At 37.1% G+C, this 24,842-nt stretch overlaps 1 protein-coding gene across 3 annotated transcripts in view; it reads right to left on the minus strand.

The window, feature by feature from the left end:
* MYBPC3 (myosin binding protein C3) overlaps positions 1–24,842 on the minus strand; it is a 68,501-nt gene that overhangs the window by 10,605 nt on the left and 33,054 nt on the right. For all 3 annotated transcript variants that reach the window (XM_080592526.1, XM_080592524.1, XM_080592525.1), the window contains 14 exons: positions 24,164–24,269; positions 20,149–20,315; positions 19,593–19,758; positions 18,539–18,645; positions 18,180–18,209; positions 17,885–18,021; positions 16,280–16,357; positions 14,743–14,902; positions 13,165–13,269; positions 11,329–11,517; positions 9,181–9,315; positions 7,785–7,952; positions 6,211–6,299; positions 796–991 (listed from right to left, as the gene is read on the minus strand). In XM_080592526.1, coding sequence (XP_080448652.1) covers positions 796–991; positions 6,211–6,299; positions 7,785–7,952; positions 9,181–9,315; positions 11,329–11,517; positions 13,165–13,269; positions 14,743–14,902; positions 16,280–16,357; positions 17,885–18,021; positions 18,180–18,209; positions 18,539–18,645; positions 19,593–19,758; positions 20,149–20,315; positions 24,164–24,269 — 1,833 coding nt within the window. The remainder of the gene's footprint in view (positions 1–795; positions 992–6,210; positions 6,300–7,784; positions 7,953–9,180; positions 9,316–11,328; positions 11,518–13,164; positions 13,270–14,742; positions 14,903–16,279; positions 16,358–17,884; positions 18,022–18,179; positions 18,210–18,538; positions 18,646–19,592; positions 19,759–20,148; positions 20,316–24,163; positions 24,270–24,842) is intronic.

Consider the following 24,842-nt stretch of genomic DNA (forward strand, 5'->3'; position numbering starts at 1 on the left):
TCTATTTCTAGATGCGTATCTTCATTTTGCAGAAATCAGTTATTCTGATTTGAAGTTAAGAATTTTGGATACTACGTATGAATATCTATGTGGGTATGAAAACTGGTAACTACAGCAAGCAAAGTTCTGCAAGCCCTGAAAAAGTGTATTATAATGTATTAATAGATAGATGTTATGACTTTAGCTTTTTGTTAATTATTGTCAAGTTGTCCTACTGTTGTAACCCTCCACAGTATCTGGCTAGTTTTACAAGCATTCTTCCTGCTAACTTACATACAGATGCATCTACACGACAGATTTTTGTTTTAAAGGGTTGCTTACACAACGCAAATGAGTAGTAGTAAAAAAGGTGAATAAATGATTATGTGTGGTCTTTCTCGTACAAAACTGTGTGGATGTCAAATGAGATTTTCAGAAGAGAGACTCGAACTGAACCAAACCAGGTAGTTGTACATGCACTTAAATTGTGAAATTCCTTACAAAAGCATAATTAGATTCTGAAACTAGACACAGGTTCAAAAGCTGACTGGCTAAAATCATGTAAGAAAATTTCCCTGAGGAGCTCTTGGAGATAATCCTCCCTCAGGCAGGAAGTCTCTAGAACACAGATCACTCCAAGCTGGAAAAACGTAGGAAAATCAGCTGGCATGCTAGCCCTGCTCTGAGCTTTGTCACAGCCACCTGCTATCAACCATTGTCAGAGAAGGGGTCCAGAGGTAGACGGCTCTTTGGATTGCATCAGTATGGCAACTATTTTGTATGATATGCTTAATTTTGATGAAGTCATGTGCTTACCTATGATTTGTATTGTTATTACAACTTTATCGGTCATGTTTTCTATTTGAAGGGTGACTTCATATGCTCCTGAGTGATGAAGCTCTGCCTTTCTGATGAAAAGGATTGTGTCCGTGTTGCTGTTCCGAATGCCCACATCTTTGGCGTCTAGACTTTGACCATCTTTTGTCCAAATTATTTTGGGTCTAGGTTTCCCCTGAAGAGAAAAAAGGATATTTTTAGACTGTAATAGGTTGTCATTTTTCACTCTTCTGTTTTTTAGTGTTCTGTAAGTTTAGGAAGCCTAACTTAATATGCAAAGCTGAGATAGTAGAGTCTCTAAACACTTTCTAGTTTCTGTTTTCTTGCATAAAAATATCTGCTCTCATCTGTGGGATTTAGTGACACAGTGACCTGAGGATGCCATGTATTTAGACTGAAATCATATTGAGAGCACACCCAGAAAAAAAAAATACTTGTGCTGGTCTTTGTATTCTTTCCCAGGCATCTCTGAAGCCAACAAGTTGCTCTGTCTCACTCTGATGATTGTTAAGGAAGTGAAGTCTTTAATATTTGAGGAGTTAATTAGTTGTTTGTTCCTTTCCTCGCTCTCCCATAAAACATTTGATTCTTTTTCCCCTGGCATTTTCAATATCTTTCAAAATGTTGCTATAATTTTGAAGTCTTGGGGTGTAAAACTTACTGTATAATTGCTCCTGCATAGCAAAATTCTTTTTATGACTGTCAGTATAGACAGACAGTGTTGCCATACCTATGAAAGATGGTGTTGTGTAAGCAGACAGCTATCTGTGGTTTACAGCACTGTCAGTCAGCCACTTCTGGGAAAACTGGTAGATAGTAGTCAGTTCTTCAAAAGTTTTGAGTGCTACTTCTGTAGTATGTTTCCACAACAAGAATCCCAATAAAACAGAAATGGGGCATACCATATTTATTAACTGTATTTATAGTCAATCTAGGAGAAAATATTTTTTATTAAAAAAATATTATTAAAAAAAAAATATATATTTTTTTAAAGTTTTTGCCAGATTGGCATGGTGAAAAGGTGCAGCACAGGGCTACAAATGCCAGAAGCAGCTCAAATGGATGGGGAGGGAAAGTGAGACCATCCAAGCCAGCAGTTAGATCAGCTTAGGCTGCCCTGGAACTGAAGCCCGAAGCACTGAGGTTAGGACATGTATTGGTCACCATCTCTAGAAAACAGGAAGAGAAAGCACCTTTAGAAGTGTCTTCAGTTCACTGAGTGTTTGGAACATACTTTGTAAGGCTGTCTTTTTCCTGAGGCTACCAAGGGAGTTTAGGATACTTGGACTCTTGGGTTAGGTACTTAAATGTAGGCAGAACAAAAATAAATCCTTGTGTTTTGCTGCTGCCCCTTTGTTCTAGGCTTGTCTGCTACTTGCTCAGAAAGTCTGTGCAACATCATTTCATTTTTCAGTAGTATTAGAAAAAAACCCACCCTTCTTTTATATGAAAAAAAAAAAGAATTTTTTTCTTTTATACAAAAAAAAAAAAGAAAAAAAAACTGAGATCTGTCCAAAATTGCACTTAAAGGGATTCTAAACCACCTAAAAAATGCTGTTCCTTAATGGACGCTCTCTTCTCTGGAGTCTGAATCATCTGATGCTGTATCATGATTCATTTTGCATCGGGGTTAATAATAAACCTTGAATGTTTTTTGGTCTTCCATTTTCCCCATTTGGTAACTGATTTTCTTGCTGTTTTCTGTCAGGGATTATATTTCCATCTGGCCTGTAGCTCTGAAATATTAGGTATAAGGTTGTTCTGTCCTGTTCTGGTGTACCTTCACCCTTGACTTAGAACATTCTTACAAAAACCTATTAGGGGAAGAGGTGGCTTCTCTTCTTCAGCTGGAAGCTATAGTAGAAATTCTTGAACAAGGAAAAGGAAATGTCTGTTTCCCTAGCCGTATCTGATTTTTGGTGACACTGACAAGTAATTTATTTTAGGTTCAGCATATGTATATACTTTAAAATTATATGAGGAATCTTTTTAAAAACATTGACTAGGAGAATGCTTTCAAAGTAGAAAGTCTACTTACAGTGGTATGACTATATGGAAGAGAGGGTTTTTGTTTGTTTAAATTTCTAATTTGATAAATACTTGGCAATTTCTCCGACCGATTACAAGATCAAATAGTTCTTGATTGATATTATAAGGTGAACAGAGGATCTGGCACTAAATTTCTTGGTAAAAATGGTCATTTGAAATGATAACATTACAAAGTATCCTTTTTCATTATTTTGTTGTAAGAAATGTATTGCCTATAAATCAAGCTTTGCAACTGCTGTTGCTCTAGTGTGGTTGATCGGATGCTTTCATTATAGGTCTTTTTGAGGTGCTGTGAGTGACAGTGAAAGATTGCAAGTGTTCACAGTGTTGGTTTTCATATAGTCTTATATTTATAGGCTGTGAGAAGCATAAACAGATAGAAAGCACGTTCCTAATACACATCACAGAGGATTGGATTTCTGTAATGTGTAATAGGTAATATGAGAGAGAGCAGTGAGTGACAGAGTTGGTAAATAGCATGCCAAAGTATCCTCAGGGAGTTTACTGTAAGGGAATAACAAATTTATGTGCTTTTAGATGTTTATATTTACACATACATGATAGACAAGAATATTGCTGAGTAATACTGTGACTCTTAACCACTAGTAGCATGTAATACCCCTTCAATCATGTGCCCATGTAGCTGATTTTGAAACAAGAATGTGTTGATTCCCCTCTTTTCAGCAGAACATCCCACCTTTCTAATGCACTCAACAGAAAAATACATTGATTAATAATAATGTTGTACATGTCTTTCTCTGAACGTTTTTATCTAAAGATTTGAATAGATTTGCAAATAGAGTTTAGCTCGTGATACCTTGGCAAAATATTTAATAGAAATTCAGTTTTAAATGACAAAGTAGTGACCACAGAAGCCAGACAATTTTGACAGGTTGCACAAAAACTGTAAATAATAGAAGACTAAGCTACTCTTCGGCTAGATAGTATTCTTCCTGCTTGTGCTCAGTGCCTCGTGGTTTCATAGCAATTCCGGTATTTCTGTATTTACTACTATGTCCTCTTTGTAATTTGAAGGTTGCTATCATACCTGTTTAGGGCCTTTTTCCTCAGTAAAAACTGTCAGTAACTAAAACTTTTTCAAAATAGAGACAATTAAATAACTTTTTGCTTTGCTTTTTTTGAAAGATGCTCAGTTTTGAGTACTCTTAAGAAGCTTTTAAGGTATTAAGAATTGCTTAATAATTCATAATTGCTTAAGAAGAGCTACAAATTTATTTCACTTGTTTTTAAAAAATCTCTTGAATTAAAATCCTCTGGTTTTGCTTTCTGGCTAAAATTTAGTGTTGATGGATAGGTATTAGAATTTTTTGTTAGTCTTACTTTTTTAGGAGACAGAAGTTTATACCACTGCATGATTTGTCTGTCAATCAGCCACTGAAATAACTTCTGAATTACTTGGTTTATTTCAGCTAAATCTTGCAGCGGACTAGAAATCTCCTAAGATTAGTGTATTACAGTTGCGTGAAAACTGATGACAGGGTGGTGAACAGAAAGTTCAGTGTCCCCACTGAGGAAAAGTCAGGGAAGACTTTGTCTTTATGTATTTTGTTTGGCAACAGCTGAATGATCAGTCAAGGTAAGTGAAGCCCTGGATTAGTTGCAGTGTGTGCTTTCTCTGGCCCAGGGAACTGAGGACACGTCAGTTAGGCCTACTTAGGGAGGGAGGGCAAAGAACTGTTAGTTCCTGGAGAATATTGCAATGAGGCTGTCCTAAGCGAGAGGGTTATTACGCTAGGAAGTTGGAGGTATAGGGGACATACGACACAAATGGATAAACCCATAAACTTTATCGCTTCCTCTGCTTAGGGAACAGCTTGTCAATTTCGTGTAAGTTTTCTTCAGCTCAGACATTAAAGCAGCAAAAATATCAGTTTAATTATTTTTCGTAAGTTTTAAAATATTTATGTAACTGAAAAATATATGTAAAATATTGGACTTTGCATGTGGCTAAACCTCAGTGAAGGGGATGTTTTAGCAATTTTGGAGGTAACAAACATGAAAGGAAAAAATAAACACAATGATATCAAAGTAGTGCAAGCATGCAATTCAAAGCAGTTACTCCATGTGCTGGTTTGCAACTGTTTACTGATTAGATATATCTCTGTGCAAAAGCAGCTCTTCATGTAACCCATTAACCACAAAGCAAAATACTTGTGATATTTTATATGGATTTTGGTCTTATATATTTTTTTTCTCTGCTGATACTTTCCAAACAAATTAATGTAGGTAACGTGAATGTATGTCTCCCTCACTGAAGAAATCTTTTGCATACCTCGAGCATTTATTACAAGAGAATTTCAAAACTCTTCAATAATAATAGTGATTAAATTATCATAAAGATAATCGTGGACAGCAAAGAAATTTTAGTATTTTCAAATTATGTCTGAGGAATAGACTAAATGATATATTGACTGTTATAGCAGATCTCTCTCTGAACTGCAGTTTATCTGCAGTTTATAATTTCTGTTCCCGTGTCTCACTCAGAAGACCTTTTACTTTCATACACTAATTCTTGTGTTTTATTGGGACTATGGTACCCGAAAAAATGCACGTGGTGTTTTATGAATAGCCATTAAAATTGCTTATACAGCTGTAGAAAAAAACAGTCGGAGTAGCTGGGTAGGTTTCTCCTAGGTCAGCCTGTGTGAATATACTAGCAAGTTTGTGCCTGCCATAACAACACGTAGCTACATGTAGCTACTCTTGACAATACTTGCCATGCTATGCCTTTTTAAAATTTATTTTTAACACCTTGAGCTCATGTATATTAATACCTTATTATTAAGAAAACCTAAGGTATTCTTATTGTACACACAGATTCTGTATATGGCTAGTTGTCATATTGTATTTGCATACAAACTCAATTTTTTGTAAGCAGACTTACAGAAATGAATTTACACACTTCTGTCTAAGAAATGGCCCAGTAATATAATATAACCTGGCTTCAGAAGTGTAGTTGCTTGAATTTTTTATTTTTATTTTTTGAGTGTGTGTGTATTTTTTGCGTGTGTGTAAGATGCATGCTATGGTCAATTAACAAGAAAAGGCTGTAGAGTTAGAGCAGTTACGTTCTTCACCGAAAGGAGGGATTTTGGAAGAAACTGGGACAGTGAGGAAAAACTGACTGAAACCAGAGTTTTTTGTTTTGTTTCTAATGTTTGGGAGGTTTTTTTGTTGTTGTTTTTGTGTGTTTTTTTTTTTTTATCACCAGCCATATTTTGTTTAATACTTTTCAATGAGTGAAGCAGCAGGAACTTGCATAAGGGAAACTACTTTAGGTAAGTAATGATAAATAGCTATGACAAAATAGAAGCCAGTACTTACCTGAAAAGGGATCACGATATTGATTGTCTCACCCACTTTCTTCACCAGAGTCTGTCTGAGATGGCGTGGCAGCCAGATTTTAGGACGCTCTGTAGTTAAGCATTAGTAATATGTTAAATATTGGGCTTTAGATTACTTGAAATATTACTTATAGGACAAATAAGGCAAAACACTAAAGAGGAGGGGCTTGGATACATGTAAGCATAAGAAAATTGTGCAAAGACTGTTTATACAGTTGCAGAGCAGATCGTTCTCTGAATACTTTCAAATGCATTTGGGTACCAGATACAATTTTAGTAGCAAATCTGTGTTACGTATTTACAGCTTCAGAGGTTGCATTGACAGCAGGACTTCTGAAATTGTGTTGCATTCAGAATGCTAGATTTGGCTGACTTCTGTTGGATATAAGCCCTCTGTGTGGGCTTCATTTCTTCGGAGTTCAGTTCAGTAGAATCGCTGAATGGTTTCGGTCAGAAGGGACCTTAAATATCATCCAGTTCCAACCCTGCTGCCATGGGCCGGGACACCTCCCCCTAAATCAGGTTGCTCAAAGCCCCATTGGACCGGTTGGGTATCCTGTCCCAAAACAGGACTGAGGACAGGACTCTTGGAGTGAAAGAATAACTACAGACAATGATTAATCTATTGCTCTATTGTTACTACAGCTCTTTGCAAATTGTCATTTGGGTATGTGTGTGAACTTAGAAAGTAGAGCACTCAATGAATTTCCTTTACCTCTCTATAGTCATTCAATTATAGTTCTTTTTTGAGATTGAAGGAGTGGAGTAACGGCAGCAGCTTACTTTTCACTAACCTTAGGACCATAGCTCTTGTTCTTTCTTCCATTCCCTGCTTTCCTCTGCCTCACTGGAAAGCTTTCTTTGTTCTCCCTGTGTCCCTTGTTCTTTTCACAGTCACTTATAGAAAGGATTTACTAACCTACAGTTAGGGTATATGTCATCATATCCATTTGATTTTGAGACGCATTACAACTCTCATTTAAACGGAGTTGTTTTACTGTTAGTGAGACTCTGGCAGATACTTTGTGTGAGTAAAGGTTGAGGGATCCACTCTTAGCAGCTGATGATATCTTTTGGACTCCAGCCGAATGAATTGTGATCTATTGCTATTGGGTGATAAACAGAGGGTTAATAAATAATCAAGGACAATCAGGTGCAGATAACTGCTTTTATGTTAAGAGGTCTCTTGCCCCAGTCCAAGCAGTCCTTTTGCAGTAGTATAGCAGCTTTTCCAGCAGAGCCCTATATGTTAAATAATGTGCCACTTAAATACAGACAATGCCATTATTGTTATGAGGTGAAGCGCATGTAGTCTGAAAGTACAAAGTAGGATTTTGTTTTAAAAGCTATGCTTTAGAAATAGAAGACCTGGACAGTAAGGTAATGTTTGCAGAAGATATTTGGCTCGTAGTCAGACTGAAAGAGCTGTTTGGATGTTATCCTCAGAAGAAGGCACGGGCTTGTCAGTCCCAGATCTTTTCTGCATTGTGTACTTGATTAGATATTTGACCAGAGGAAATAGATAAGTGAGATTTATTCAATCTAGGTACTCACGCAGGATCTCTTGAACAGTAATGGGCTCCTTGATTATTGCTGCTCCGCTCTCACCAGCCAAGTTTATAGCCTTTATACGGAAATTAAGTTTGTCCCCTGTCACCAGGTCTTTAATCAGTGCAGATGTACGCTCAGTTAGGCCGGGAAGAGCTGGAATCCATTCTGTAGCTGCAAGTACAGGATTTTCATATTGTAATAACATATTACTTTTCCAAACTGATGCCTTGTTTACAATTGAAAGTAAATTTGTATTAAGGTAAAATGAATTTAACATGCAATACCGTGCTTAAAATGGAATAAACTGAGCTGGAAAAGAACTCTTAATCTAGAAGGTGTATTTACACATGCACTTCAGGAATGCATACGCTTTATTTTACTCAAAATAGTTAAAGGGTACAGGAATCATCTTTGGGTGCTTTCTTTGACATTCTGTTTTATGGAGCTTAGACTGGTGGGGTTTCTCTACATTTATTTTCTTTAGCAGAAGATGGAGGGGAGAATTGTGGAAGCATTTTTAGCTAGAAAGCGAAGCCTCAATTTCATTTTTTCTTGAAGTATATCTTCTGTGGGTATCCAAACAGAATGGTGAGAGCCGTATATACTGAAAATAATAATAAAGCGTATAACTTTTGGAATTTATTCTTACTTTCTTGTTTGATGTGCTAGAATAGAGTTCCTAGGGCTTCCTTAGTTACTCTAATAGCACAGAAGTACTACTGATAAAATTATTCTTCTGTGACAGTGACTTAGGGGTTCTGGTAATTTCATGACGATACCTCGCTAAAGACTAGAAATGAGTTCTGGATAAATTATACCCTGTAAAAATGCTAGTCTAGGTCATATGACAAGTTTAGCATCAGAGAAAATCCCATGGCTGAAATGATTATTTGATTTTATAACATAAAAGTTATATACAATAACATTTGCATCATATACAAAAACAATAAGCATCACAGTAAATTGAATGTTGTAGATATGGTGCAGCTATTCTTATTATGAGACCACGAGTATTAAATGAGATGAGGTAGCAGTTACTTGCAACTTTGACTGATATTCTTACAGTCATGGTATTATATTGGGTTTTAGAGAATACACAATTTTTGAATACTACAAAAGTGTAACAGTGACTATAGAACAGTACTGGTATTTTTTAATACTTTCCTCTGTTGACGTTTATGATTGTGAATATGAGGTTATGGTTGACGTGACTGTCATGGTTTGACTGTCATGTCGGAGTAAGGCTAGTGATGGATGGCAAGGATGTTAGCCATAGATTAGAGTTCAAATTCAGAGGTACTGGATAAGGTTATTTATTGTGATATTTCAGTGAAACTATTGCAACTGTAGTATTTTAATAATGTTCAGTTGCTGCTGCCTAGTACTTGTGCTTACTTACATCCCTCTTTGCAGTATTCCACAATGTAGCCATCTAATCCCCCTGCTCCGATCCGTTCAGGGGGTCTCCACTTCAAGGCAACAGTGCTGTCAGAGACATCTTCCACTGTAAAGTGGGTTGGTTCACTTGGAGGAGCTGTAAGGAAATATGTAGAAGTAAATTCTGAGAAACGGCAATATAACTGAGAATTCAACGGCTGTACAAGTTGTGATTAGTATCTGAATTATATATCACCCTCTGTTTTAATAAAATGGATTTAGCTGAAGCCCAGTTGTAAAATGTAATACCTAATACTTCATTTTAATAGAAGTGTGGTGTAAGATTCCTATATTTGGGGGTTTGAGGGAGGTGGGTGGAAGATAAGAGGTTAAGGCAGTAGTTCCTATTCACATATGCTCCCTTAATATGTAAAAGCCAATGAAAAAAGTTGTAGGTGAGTGAGACAGCAGAAGTCTGCAGAAAAGTTTAAAAATAAAAAATGCATACAATTTGTATGCTGTATTTACACCCTGATTGTACTTAGACAAAAATCGTTAGTGGCTAAATTTGATGTAATGCATTTTCCTCAAACAGTGAAGAAAATGTCTACAAGTTTTTTTTTCCGTTTACTGAAACGCTAGTTCTGTTTGGCTCATTTGTAACGGAGACATATCAGAGAGAAATATTTTGGGGCCGAAAAATTTTCTCTTCAGTTACTTATAGCTATTTCATATCTTTTCAGAACAGGAGTCTCATGGCTCTTTTTAAATCCATCGTTCAGGAGGACAATTAGCTAGATTCAGTCTTCCTAAGCACAACTCCTGTCTACTAATCAAAAAGGAAACAAAAAAGAAAAGCCTTAACTGAAGAATCCCAAACTGTGAATACGCACAAATGCTACTGTAAAATAGCAAACAAAGATAACTTGTTCAAAATTACATTTGGAATTACTGGAATGTAATATTAATTATGCATGGCATAAAAGCAATTATGTTAAATATATGTTTGGTATACTCTGTGTGTGTATATATATATTCTAAACTGGATAGCTTTTGAATATAATTAAGAGATTTTACATATTACATATTGGAAATACTTCATATATAAAGTAAGTTAAATACAGCTTTATAAATTGTGGAACTGATTGAAATTGATCTTAGTTCCTGAAGTTATTACAAAAAGTACATCACCCACTTTCCTTTCTATAGCTATGTCAAAATTTTTCATATTCAAATGGGATCAAGAACAGTGAACTGCAAATGAGACAAAAGCATTTGGGAGCATACATAACTGCACAGTACACGATCAAAACCCCAAACCTCTTCTCTCAAGCAGTAAGTGAGAATGTTATCCTTAATCAAGCAAAACTCCCCATCTCATGAAAACCTTGGACCTTTTTTTTCAGTAGCTCCGCCTGATGGTTTTCGTTTGCCCTCTTTTGTTGCAGACCAGCTGTTTTGTGTTTGAAATCCACAATTACGAGACCCTTCTTTCAGTTCATCCGCTCCTTCTGACCCCTTCAGTGCATCATCTTTTACATTATCTCCTTCAGCAGGTTGTCCCCCTTCACTGATATTTGTAGATGTAGCAACTCTAGTCATAGTAATCTCCAGCTAGTTGTATTTTTGTGTCTCTTTGTTCCAGAGCTCTTAGCAGATAGGCTTCCTGAGGACTCTCTGCTCCAGCTCAGAGACTGCAGGAGATACTGTACTGGTGCGATGGGAAGGATTATTTATAGGAAATCATTCCTTAAATATTTTTTTAATCAGCTATCCTTTTAGCTGTGGAGAGGCCAGGATTAATGGAGTGCTGGGTGGGATACTGTGATATTTGCACCCATAAGGCAATGGGGGAAACTGAGAGGGACAGGGAAATTTCTGTCAATTAGTTCTCCCCCTTTCCAGATCCATCTTGACTCTCACACTTCTAATTATAACAACTAAAAATTCATCAGCAATTTCATGAAACTGGAACCTCTGTGCTTCGCAGGAAGGGGAATGAGAGATAGAGAAGAGGAAGATGACGAGATGACAAAGGAAAAGGCTGGTTAAATATAGCATAGCCTCTTTCCTAACATGTTCTTTTTAGGTATAAGGACAGCTGAAGAGGTGAAAATTGTCCTGTTCTTGGATATGTCCTAGAAATAATACGGAGTGGGGTAGAACTCACCAATTGGCATGAAGGGTTGAGAGGCAGGGCTTGGCCGGGACATGCCAATAGAATTCACAGCATAAATCCGCATCTCGTAAACTACTCCTTCAATCATTCGCTTGGCTTCATAGGTTAGCTCTTTCAAAAGGTCAAAGTTCAGTCTCATCCATCGGTAGCTCTTCTTCTTCTTTCTCTCTAAAATATAGCCTGGAAGGATATCTCTTATGACGTAAAGGAACTGCAAGTTATGGTTTCACATGCAGGAAACAAGAAAAGCACCTTTTTTTCTGTGACATAAAGAGCCAAATGTGATCCAGTATTACTGCGTCTGAGTTCTGTGAGGCTTCAGTATTTTCCACAACTTTCCTTTTGTATTACTTTCTGTCTGACATTCTTACCTGAACAATTATACTTGTTGAGCCCCATGAAAGGGTGTAAGAGTGAAGATCGGGTGTGAATTTCTTTTCTATATCTGCTAGATACAGATAATAAAGGCTGTAGTAGAATGCCTGTGTCTGTAACAGTATAAAGACAGACAAGAACACACGCACCTTTTTCTCCGGTCTTTAAACTTGCTTTTGCAACCTTTTTTGAATGGATGGTGCTGCTTTTTGGCTTTCGTTCAGGTATTTTAGTCTAGCTCAATTATTAGCACAGTCTTATGGTAATTGCATAAGACTACTTCCTCATGTAGTGCTAAGAGTTGCTGGTGGGACGTTAACAAAATCGTTCCTTTGACAGTGAAAACAAACCAAATAACTTTATGAAATGTATATCCTGACAACTATACAAACCAAAGTCATGGGCTTTGCCCAGTCAAGGGCAGGGGAGCTGGTAGTGGTAACATGACAGCCATTACTAGGTATCTTTGCACCAAATACTTTGAATTCTTGCTTGCTTCCTCTCAAACAACGGACTGGCCCAGTAGTACCTTTTTTATTCCTGCATAGGTAACTTCTATTGAATTAAATGAGGCGTGAGTGAATGAGGTCAAAATATTCAAAAGCAAATACAAACTCCTCTCTTCCAGGTATTGTATAAGGGATTAAAAGAATTGTAGAACATTTCTAACTCTGGCATCTCCATGGGACTTCCATAGAGGTTTCAGTGCATTTTTAAAAAGAAACTCAAATTCCAGTGATCTTTATTAAACAAATTCCTAGATTTGGAGTCCAGAGGATTTTTTTTTTCTAAAATTGGCCAAGATCCTGCCTTACTTCCTTTTCCTTCTGAGGGTCACAGGGAGTTCTATCTAACAAACAGCATGCTCTGCAGAGAACCTACCATGGTATGGGTGAGATACTCTTGCTTCATTCAGCTTGTTTCCTGTATCACACGATGATTTTGGCCTCCAGTTTTAATACAGATTTTAAAGTCATTAAAGAGTTTGTAATATGTTTTGTGACTCATGGTGTGTGGTTGTATGTGAAGGAGAATTATGAACTAGCTTTCTAAAAAGAAATAAAATGTATTGCATGAGTGTTTGAGATTGCAGAAGTCTGGAGTTGATGTCTGACATGATCACAGCTCTGTTTTGTTATTCCTAAGCAAGGTCAAAGGTGTGTATACTGACCTAAAATTTCTGTCTTGAATGGGAATACTTAGCGTTAGTATCTTCTGCTTTGCTAACTTGGTGAAATATTTCTTGGATTCAGATAGCACAGGCAGGGGGCACCATCTCCCTAATATTGAAGGGCCAGAATTGACCTATTTGAAAATTTGCAACTTTAGTTAGTGTCTCGGGGTCAGCCTTCCTAGAGTGAATACACTTACAAAATCTTTTGGCATCATTGTAAAGGAGCAGCAATAACATAGGTGATGTTGCTGGCAACTTTGTGTTTCAGCACTTCTTACCAAGTACTGGTTGCCCACCATCATATTTAGGTGGTTGCCATTGCACAGTGCAGTAGTCTTCTCCAATGTTGCTGATCTTGGGAGCTTCTGGAGGGTCAGGAACATCTGAAGAAAACGTGAGAATGAGTGGGGGTTGTTACTGTTTCACTTACTGTCCACAAATCAATGAAATAATTTTCTTTAATGTTTCTTTTTTTTTTTTCCTGCATATCATACATATATATAAATCTTAAAAAAAAAAAAAAAATCAGACATCCTGAGGAATTTCCTAGTAGTAGTGGTATTCATCATGGCACTACAAAGGCGATGATAGAAATTTGTCAGATTGCAACAGTAGATACAACATAGAATGCATGGTCTTAGTCCAGAGTGAACCCTACTTTTTGATGCTTCCAGGTTAGTTTGGTTTTCTTTTAAATACTGTTTAATTATTCAGCTATCTTGTTCTTTTCAGGCATAATTACCTTTTTGCAAAATGCAAGGTTTTGGGTAATTAGCTGTGTACTAACTGCGATAAACTGCATGTAGTCATCCGCGACTGGCATAGATTTATGCTATGAACCAGGAAAAAGAAAACACACAGAACCCACTTTTTAGTGGGAGGCAACATTGGTATTTTCTTGTTTGGTATGTAGTGAAATCTCTTGTAGACAGAGAATGCCTCTTGCCTTTATTTTGTCCATAAGGAAATAAAATTAGATGTGCTCATTTGTTGGCTCTTTTACCTCAAACCACTGGATAGAACTCTGCTAGGTGTTTTAGCAAACAGCTTCACCAGTCCTCCACTCAAATGAGAGCCAGCAATCCAAACCTAGTAGTAGTTTGTTCTCAATCCTGTAACAAGAGACTTGCTCCAGGGTTTCTTATTCTGTCTAGAATAAACTTTATCTAGAATATAAAGGCTGCATGTCTCACATATTTTGTTATTTTGGAGATATAAAAGATGAAAAGCAGTTAATTCTAACTTTCAATACTGCAGATGAAAATAATTCCTGTTTATCAATTCAAGGTTTGCTTATGACCTGAGCATTTGTCATATACATGGTAGGATATAAACAAGTTAAACATGAGAAAATTGATAAAAATTACAGACTCAAAAACGTATTTCCCCCAGCTCTTCTGCAACTCACAGTGTCAGTCTGTTTATCTTGTATCTGATACGCTGCCTCTCTTTATTCCATTAGCTGCTTACTCATTACAGAAGGAAGTCATCTTTGTTTAAAAATGTAAAACAGAACACAATGACAGGAGGTTTTTCTCATCTCATACTAGCCTGAAGTGTGTTCCTTAGAAGGGAATGTAATCTGTAAAATGTTAGGATCATCTGAAACTGGAAACATAAAAAGAAAACACATGGATTTCCACTGGGAGTTGTTCTCTTTCTTTTGCACATGGCAGGCAACTACCTATGAAAAATACTTCTGCCAAATTTTGTAATTGATAGCATTGCTGCCTTTATGATTGTTTTCTGTCTCTTTTTTAAGCTTAAACTCAGAACCTGCGTCAATTTCAGAGTTGAGTGAGTTTCAGTGAACTCAATACACTTTCATGCTCTGGTTATTTCCTTCCTTCACTTACCAATAACTTTGACTGTGATATCAGCCTTGTCTTCTCCCACTGGATTCTTAACTATAACTCTGTATACTCCCTCATCCTCCTTTTCAGCTCCTTCAATGATGAAGACACAGTGGTCTTCATGCTTTTCCACACGAACTCTGCCTTCAGACTCAAACAGAAGCTGTGGGCAGTGAAAGTAACAGAAAAAGTCAGTGTGAGTTGTGCCAGAGACAGCCTAATGAGCCTGTATGTAAGCTGGTGAAAAGCTTCATTTTGAATATTATCAACATTATTCAAAAACTATGTTCCATATTTGTATGGAGAAATTACTCAAAAGCTATGAATGTTTGTATTTCTCCACATTTGTATGGAGAAAATAGAAAATATCAACTAAATTGCATGTGTAAAGCAAATAATTTTGAGAAAAATTGGTTCTGAAAGTCCCCAGGTTGTTATGATTCATTGCTAGTTTCACACACCCGGTACTACAGATTCCTAATTGGGATAACTGCTAGTATCAATGTAAAGGTTCGTGGATAACAGTTGTGTAGATTGTAAATTCAAGGGAGGTTACAGATTCAAATTCAGATATTTGAGCAAACATTCCTGTTCAACAATATCTACATCTGGCATCAGATAACAGATCTGATCAATTTCCTTCTAAAAAAGTTAACGTATTTATTTGTTAATGGCATCAGTGTGATTTCTGTCACTCAAGAATGTGATATGGGATAACTTTCTACTCTTGGGTAGACCTGTATGGTGCCAGGAGTTGGACTCGATGGTCCTTATGGGTCCCTTCCAACTCAGGATATTCTATGATTCTATGATTCTTCTCTCGACTGTGAGGTCTAAACATAACCACAGGAACTTTGCTGTGCATTTATAACATGCTCTATTCTTTATGTGCCCACATATCTTCAGACTTGGAAGAAGCATTACGAAGCATTTATGCCCATCTAGTGACTAGCACAGCAGAATCTTAACCCTGAGAAAGGTGCCCTGAGAAAGGTGTATTGTTGCATAGCAAATGTAAAATATTTTGTATCTACCAAAATCAAAAAGTTGTCTATTACAAAAAAGGAAAGTTGTTGGAAAATAAGTCTTCTTTTGACTGTTTCGTACATACTTTGCTTACTCTTTTGACTCATTGTTATCTTTCTTTGTGTCTTGCAAGATTTTGTCCTAGTTTTCTTCCTCTAGATATTATTGAAGCTTAGTGGAAAAAAAAAAAAGTGGGGGATAAACATTCACAAATACATTCAAGTGTGTTTTAAACAACTTCTTTGATTCCTTGTAATCCAGCCACCATGTAACGGTGGTTAGAAAGAGATTTTCTTGACCAATACCTTACTCGAAATTCACTCTCCAGATCTGTTTTGCCCTTTTAAAGTCATTGGTAATTGCTGTTGTGAGGCAGGATGTTGGGCTTGCTGTGCTATCTGCTTCACCAGTTTTAATATCTACTGACTTGAATATTATGTTCTTCTGAGTAGGACCATTTGTATGGAAAACACTGAGCATATTTGTGTGTCAGCATAAATAATAAGGAACTTACCTTACTATCAGTGTTTAAATCACTGCTGTTTTCTGAGGGAGTCACGGAGTCATCATTGCTTCGAAGCAGGTCGCTTTTCTAGATAAACAAAGAAACCACAGAAAGCTGAATTTTCTGAGCAGAACAGTAAAGGTGTTTCTGCAAGACAGAAGAATCCATAGGTGTGCTGAGGTGCTTGAACATGGAGGTGTGAGAAAAGTGAAAAGCAAAGTGAGAGAGCAAACAGTGCTGGGAAGGAAACAACAGATATGAAAGTAAAAAGCAGAAATGGAAATAGATGTATTGGACTGTAGTGAATTAAAGGAAGGATAAGTCAGCAAAACTGAATCTACAGCTTCATAAACAAAGATGCATTCCTGCAGTAGAACAGTAATTGCTTCTGAGTCTGTGTGCATCCTGTGGTAACAGTTACTCTGTATAGCTACAAAAATTAAGATTACTTTTTAACAATGGGATAGTAAGTCAATATATGTGTTTTAATAGTCAGAAATATAGTCAAGTCTGTAACATACATAAAACAATGTGTTCTGAAACTTTGCTATTGTTTGCTTAGGATTTCAGAGGTTAGTATGTGCTATACATCCTTCAGATCAATCTTGGCTCCTTTTACTCATCTTCAGACCTCAAACCATAGAAATAATAAGGTGTAGGGTTTGGAATATTTGTATGAGACAGTCAGAAAAACTGCTTCTGGTTCTTTAAGAAGAGATGAATGGCTTTTTTGTTAGGTTCCATACTAATTCTGCATTGCAGAAAGAAGTCATAAATGTTACTAAATATGTCCACCTGAACAAAGAATGCTGCAAAATTGTGAAGAAATGAGACTGGGAAAATGAATATAATTGACAATATTATTTTGTCTATATCTATTTATTTTTGTACTACCTATGGAAAGTGTAATGATGCTGTAGAATCTTATGCAAATTATGTCTGTGTTTTGTGCTAGTTATAGCTCAAGAGCACACAGATGGTGAGGGGTGTGGATGTTCTGACATAGCCAGGAAGGAAGCTCACTTAAACACTTTTGTGTCTAGGTTCTAAATTTTTTCTTTGATGTTTTGCAGTTGCTCTGATTAGGCAAATAGCTAGCGTCCTCTCTTTTCGTTATACCAAATACAGCTTTACCCCACTGATCTGCTGAGAACACATCTTCTTCACAAACTGTAGAAGAATTATTGAGAAAGATGGTAAAAAGAAACTGCCACCGCCAGAACTTGTCCATACTATCAGGTGAGATCATGGAGATGACCGATCATTAATTTCTTTTTCTCTGAAGTATTAGGAGAATAAACCTATATGGTATCCGACCATCTGCATGTATGTATGTCTACTCATATAGATACAGCCTCCACTTTTGGAGGAAAAAAAAAGGCAAGTTCGTAAAAAAACACAGTTCAAGGTGACTCCTACAAAAACAGATAAATCCCAGTGAACTACATTGCAGCTATTTAATTTTTCTTCTTGAGTTAAAAAATAAAATAATTAAAAAAGGAACATGAACATACTTTTAAATAAAAAGTTTTAATCACAGACAGATTTGAGAAAGAAAATAAATTTCCTGGTGTGACTTTCTTGCCTCAGCTATTGTGTCAGATTACACATTACCTTGTTCACTTTCTGCCAGATGACAGTGGGTGTTGGATCTCCTGATATGGGAACATCCAATCTCAGTTTGTTCCCAGCCACCACGACAATAGTGTCAGGGGACTGGCCCAGACAGTCAAGGTGGATTTTGGGAGGCTCTATAGCAAAGGCAAAGAAATAAGTTTAAAATATGGTTTGAGTGTTCTGTATGAAAAAGAGGTGACTACTTATGTCAACTCCTCATTAAAAATGAAGATACAGTTTCCTTTGCTATTGAAAACATGTTTACTTGCATATAAATAACGAATATTCTTACCTTCTCTTGGTACAAAATCAATCTTGACCTCTGGAAAAAAAAAAGAGGTGGGGGGAGTTAGGATAAATAGATCTGAAAACCAAATTTTCATATAATTTGCATTCAAAAAGTAATTTACAACTTATTAATCATTAAATCTTCTTAAGGCATATACATCTTTAGATTAATGCAATAAACTGGAAAACAGGCTCTGTAAAACAATGTAGCAATGATAGCAAAATAACGGGCAAAAGTAATGTAATGCACCTGTCTTGAGGGATCTGGAAAGAGATTCTCCATAGTCTTTCCTGGTATGACCAGGATTAGTTCCATCCTTTTATCCCTGTGGAAATCCCATTGTATATTCTAAGATAACTTACCCAAAAACTGAAGCTTGGCAGAAAGGTTGTAAGCAAATCCCTGAGGGATGAACGAATAGTCAGCCTCGTCACCTGGCGTAACGTCCTCAATAGTTAGCTTATGGATTCTGGAAACATGAACAAATATGTTCCACTCCCTTACCTTACCTTTCCAGGAGAAACAAGCCTATTTCAAGAGATGAGGTACAGGCTATAGGATATTAACAAACATTGCTGTTTATTTTCCCCTTTCCCTAACATCAAGTCAACAACCTCTAGGGCTATAGGCTGCTCTGCTTTCAGTATTTGAGTAAATCCATCTCAGCATGATGTCTGTGAGTGGATTTTTCTTGTCAAGGTAAATGTGTAGTCTACTCTGAATAGAGGAAGCTGTTTCTCTGCTTCTGTTCATCTGGTCATTTACCCTTAAAAAGGGCAATTGTAACATTGCTGACTTTATTTGATCAGACTGTAAATATAGTAAACTGTGTGGAAAACAAGCTAAAAATTGATGTTCTATCCCTCTATTACTGTAAATTCATAACAGAGTAGAGAAAGGGAGTACCAAGAAAGAATTTACCTAACATGTAGTACTCATGTATCTTAGGAAGTTTCCTGGTCTTGATTGCCAGTAAGAGTTAGGCTACTGAGAAACTTGAGCACAGAATGCTGCAATGGTATATGGGTTAATATTTATACTTAAATCAGTAGTTTTTCTGAAGGGTCTTGTACATAAATGCTATATTAATCTGTCTAAACACTACTGTTAGTTTTAAAGTTACCAAAAATGTGTTTTCTAGATTATTTGAATACCAACAAAACATGAAATCCAAATGAAAACTGAAAACAAATTCTGCTGATGCACCACTGATTCCATACATGCAAAATGCCAAATCACATACCAAAGCATGCCTGTGACTATGTGCTGATTGTGGATGAGAAGGTTTTAACTTTTGCATTTTAGCTGGAGCCAGGACAAAATCTTGTTTTATATTCCTGTCCCCCTGAGATAATAATTCCTGTGGGTTGTAACATAATACCCAAACTTGTACATGCTTTCGGAAACAAGACTAACCTGCCAATGTGGGAGATCTTTATCCTTTCATCTGGTACCACCTCCTTGCCATTTTTCAACCAGATTCCTTTCACATTTTCATCAGAAACTTCACACTTGAAGACAGCCTGGTCACGTGCCTTCACTGTCAGGTCCGCAATGCTCTGATAAACTTCCAGCTTTTTCTCTGATATTGCGAGAATAGTCAGTACAGAAATCAACAAATCAGCATAGATCTGTTAATAAACAGTTGGTGTGGCTTTACTGAGTAGAAAAGGCTAGGGCTGAGCAAGCTGTTTGTGGAAAGGTGAAATATGAAGGAAAATCCACAGCATGCAGGGCTTTAAACAAGACTGATAGCTAAGCACCTGTTACTATCAGGGTATCTGTTACATCCGGCACACAGGTGTGAGTTCTCCTTGAGGCCTCTGTTATCAACCCTAATGCCACCTATGAAATATTCTTTTTCCCTGGCACAAGGATGATGCTACCCCTCTGCACTATCCTGGAGAAAGTTACCTTCAGCCTGTTTTCATGTTTTCAGATTCTCTAGTTTCATAATATTACCTGTGCTTACCTTGTACAATTAGTTCGGCGACTGATACCCCACCATTGGTTTTCACGGTATAGTGTCCACTGTCCTCCTTGGTTGACTCATTAATAATTAGATACTGCTTTTTTCCATCTTTCTTAAATCGGTATTTGAATGTTTCTTCCCGTGTCAGCTCAACTCCATCCTTCTCCCTGCAATGCCAAATGGTGTTGAGTTATTTTTCTATGGGTGGAAGAGGTAAGTAAGAGTCAGCTCAGTGTTACTAGAGATTGAAAGACACAAATCCAATCTTAGTAGCATTTCAAGTTAACAAAAGCGAGGCTATTTCACAAATGCTATCAGGACCAGAACTGCTAGGGACCGGAATCTTACTAGCTTGACCATGATTTTTTACTGCATATTTGACTTTTGGTTCAAGGTCGTTCTTTCACAAGGAATTTCTTGATTGTTATTACTTATATACTATAGATACACATGACAGTATAATACATGTTGTAGAAGATACAGGGATGAAGAAATACCTCACCAGCAGTGAAGGTACTATCTTAGAAGTTGCCATAAGGTAGTAAGGACTTGCTGAATAATGACTTAAAAGTCTTCATTTTCTTGATGTGAATTGTAGTCATTATAATTTCATGGTTTGTGGACATCAGTAAAAGAAGAAAAATTTAGGATGGATTTGAATGAAAATGTATTTTGGATTTTTTAGTCCTTTCTGTTCAAGGATGCCACAGTATAGTTAAGACATTACTAAATTAAGCTTCACCATGCAGCCTGAGAGGAAATTTAATTATTGTAATTTCCAATCATCGTGAAAGGAAGCGAGCAGAGAGGATTCAATCTGTTTAGTCAAGGTCACACAAAAATATGTAAGACTTTTTATAGCTTTCCTGTCCTTAATCCTAAAGAACATAAACAAGATCCAAGAAAATAACTTGGAATTTCTTCAGCTTGACCTCCTTTTGTAGCCTTTTATATTTTTTATTATTAGAATGTATTATCTGAATACCACTGCAGTTAGTAAACTTTTTTTTTTCTATTTGATATTTATGTGAAGAAAAGTAGAAAAAATGTAATGCTTTTAGTAAAGTAAGAGGTTGCTTTCTATCTAGTGTTATTTTCCTTCTTTGTTGCTAGTGACTATTCAGCTTAACAAATGTGCTTACAGGCTAGGAAATGGCAGTGCTGCTTAGGGACTCATTAGAATGCTCTATTTCTAATCTCAAAGTAGATACGTGCAAAGAAACCTTTTGCCTGTGTCAGAGTCTGCTGATGTAAATCACAGATTAAAGCTTTAAGCAGAGACATGCATCCTAGTTTGTGATTTAGATGTACCTGCTGCAACTTCACTTCAAAATAGCTCCAGTTTATCCCCTCCTAACTGTTCTTTAGAGTACAGCTTATTGGAATTTACAGTTGGATTAGAAAAACCCTGGCCTACCGTCCAAATCACAGGGCTACAACAATAGTGAGGGAGGAAGCAGAATGCTTGCAACACCACATGAAACACAGTGCTTAGTGTTACGCCAGGATAATGTTTCCTCTGCTTGCTGAGTGGCAGGAGTCTGATGTCAGGTGCAAGATGTTCTCCTAGGCTGATGCTCTCGTGTATGCACTTAGTTCTGGAGCAACTGCTACAATGCAATGCACAAACCTTTGTTGAACTGCTGAGAATGGACTATAATCTAGAAATTCAACACGCTGCTGTGACAAAAACAGGCACACACATGCCGTGGCTACTGTTCCAGAGATGAACATCTAATTTATTTTGGTGGTGTATTTTGACATGTGAATTGTCAAAGATATTTCAATATTCTCTTCAGCCCTTGGTTAACATAGAGATCTCTTGAAATCTTGTCTAAATAATGAAAATAGACTATTTGCAATGAGCAGTGTCTTAAAACCCCAGGAAGGGAATAGTATACTTATCTTTTGTTTGATTTAGTGACTATCAGATTGCTGATGAGTATGAGCAGAGTGTTTGCAGACGGGTGTACTGACAAATGGTGTAATGATAAAATTATAAACCGCAAAAGAGACCTCCCAGGCATCGCCTGACTTAAAATACTGTACTGCTGCGGTGAAAAGGGAAAAACTTTATATAAAGAAATATTATAGCCCCTCCCTTTGTAACTAGAGCGATGAAGCAGAAATATCAACTGATACTAAATTGTAAGAAGAGGATTTAATATAACCCTGGAAGCATTAGTTTAAGGACCACTCTAGGTCATCTGATCCAAACTCACAGATACTAGTGACATGGGAACTGTGTAGTAGTGGGGGGACACAGATTTATTGTTATTATTACATTACTACAGTTTGTTTTCATTTGGAGCTGTTTGGAACTTTATCATTTGGATGATACATCCAGCATTCAGAGATAGAAAAATCAAGTCAAAACTACATATTTTATTACATCTTTTTCTTCAATGATTGTATTATTTCCAAGGCCATCTGAAGCTTAGAAATGACTATTCCTCAGTACTGTGTAAGAATAACATGAGATCTTTCTAGGTGATTGAGAGGACAGTCTTTCCTGATCACTATGAAGAGTCCCACATGATGAATTCTCCAAGCACTAGTCTGATGGCCACGCTTAAGAGGCTGGAGGCCTTATCTGTCTTGTGCAAGTCACATATTTGCTTCTTTTCATGTGCTTGTGACTTCATCTCCTAGGTTTAAAAGGTGCGAGAACTGTAACAGGTGCCTTTAGCTAGTGCCTGTTACTTAGCTTAAACTGTAGATCATTTCACCTAAAAGGACATAAAACCAGAACTGTTTCTCCATACCATATTTCATGTTTTTTCCTGGACATTTCTTTCCTGTGTCCTTATAGCCAAAGAGCACTGACTGAGTCTCCCATAAAAACAGTTATGTTTTGTAGATATGTGTAGTGTAAATATCTAGCTGCTCAGTTTTCGGTTGCTATGCACTGAAGAGTTTCTCTGACCACTTGCTGCATTTCAGGCAGAGACAGCTGCCATTTTGCCCTTGTCACAGCAAATGCCCATCCCACAGATAACAGCTCTGCAAGATGTATGGGAGTCGTTCAAAGGCATAGGATCAAAGTGTGGCAGCTGCAATGTGCCCTGAGAGGGACAGATATGGTTGTCCCCATCTCTTGTGACCAGGCATCTGTAAGCAGTTCCTGAACAATAGCGCGCGTGTGCCTGTGCATGTGGTTTTAATAGTGTAATGCATATGCTGTACCAGCTCTTGGGCTCTATTTAAATTCTCAGTTCCTTCCTTTGGGAGAGCAGATGAGTGATAGCACTTTCCAAGAATGTAATGGGCATTGTGGGAACAGTTGATAACCATGTGCCTGAAGCTGTTAACAAGCACAAGAGAATTTCATCTGGTAGAGAAATGAAGTGAGAACAGTGTGCCTAAGGCCTGGTATGTGAGCACTGTCTGCTGTGCCTGCCCAGGCAGTATGAACCTTCCAGCTTCCCCTCAGCTGGAATGCCCAGCAAGATGGACTCTATTGGCACAACGTTTGTCATCTTAATCCCTCTTGCTGCATATACATAATGACTGGCTTTGCAGGATCACCACAACAGATGCGTTAAAATAAGTCAATGGCCTTCCCTCTGTCTCAGCAGACACTGACTTTTTACCTAAGGAAAAAAAAAAACTCACTGCAATTGAGAAGAGCAGAGCTCATCACAATGTGGATCTGATTAGTCTGTGTAATAGTTACGCTTTGCTGTCAAGCATTTAGAAAACTTTAACGTTAACAGCTTAGTAGAGTCAGTAGCATCCTGTGGCCGCAGAACAAGAAATTCTAGAGACACTTATAAAATAGCTAGATTTCATTTGTTTTCTGTAATGTTCTGGCCTCTCAGTTTCTACTCAATATTTGATATATAGAAGGAGGATAAATACTTTTTTTCTGAAAGCACTGATGTAGGATGTCTTCATCCTTTTTAGTCCACAGCTCTTCTCCACAAACACTGGTTCTAGAATGTCCCATGGAGGAATATGGCCTGTTTCTTATTTGCTGTGTTGTGTTTTTTTTTTCCCTTTCCTATTCCCTTACCATTTTACAGTAGCTCCTTCCTCAGACACTTCACACTCAAACTCCACTCTCTCTCCAACCATCACCATCTGGTCCTCCAGTGGGTGAGTGATCAGGATTGGAGGCTCTGGAAATGAAGAGGCCTTTATTAAAACAATATTCTGAAAGGCTGAATGTCAGTGGTAGGTCTCAGTCAGCGCTCTACAGGAAGAACCCCTGGCAAAATACATGGTGATGCTCTCTGAGTTGGAACTTAAGATTTACTATGCTGGATCACATTACCAAGGTTATCAGATGACCTTTTGGTATATACTTCATGAGAGAGAATACAAACATAAGATTAATCTGTTTTCATATAAATTCCAAAATTCTCAGACAGAGGCATTATTTTTCTGTACTACTTGATCTGCTTGTAAAGCTTGAGGTACGTATTTATCTTGAACAGAATCTAATTTCTAAAGTAAGTTTTTAGCCCTATTCTTGGAAAACAAAGCATTTTCCAAAAGAGAATTAATAATTGTTACTGAGCTATCTTCCTGTGCTTTCTCAGTTGCAACTATAGGGAAAGTGTCTTCCTTTAACTGTAAGAAAAATACCTACTTTGATAGATCTCAGATTTTGTTCATATGTTTGAGAATTTGCTTTGAGATAACTAATTTGAGAGTAAATAAGGATTTAACTAATTTGATGCTAAATGTTA

This window comes from Anser brachyrhynchus (genome assembly GCF_964034855.1).
Source record: "Anser brachyrhynchus genome assembly, chromosome: 5".
Lineage (NCBI taxonomy): Eukaryota > Metazoa > Chordata > Aves > Anseriformes > Anatidae > Anser > Anser brachyrhynchus.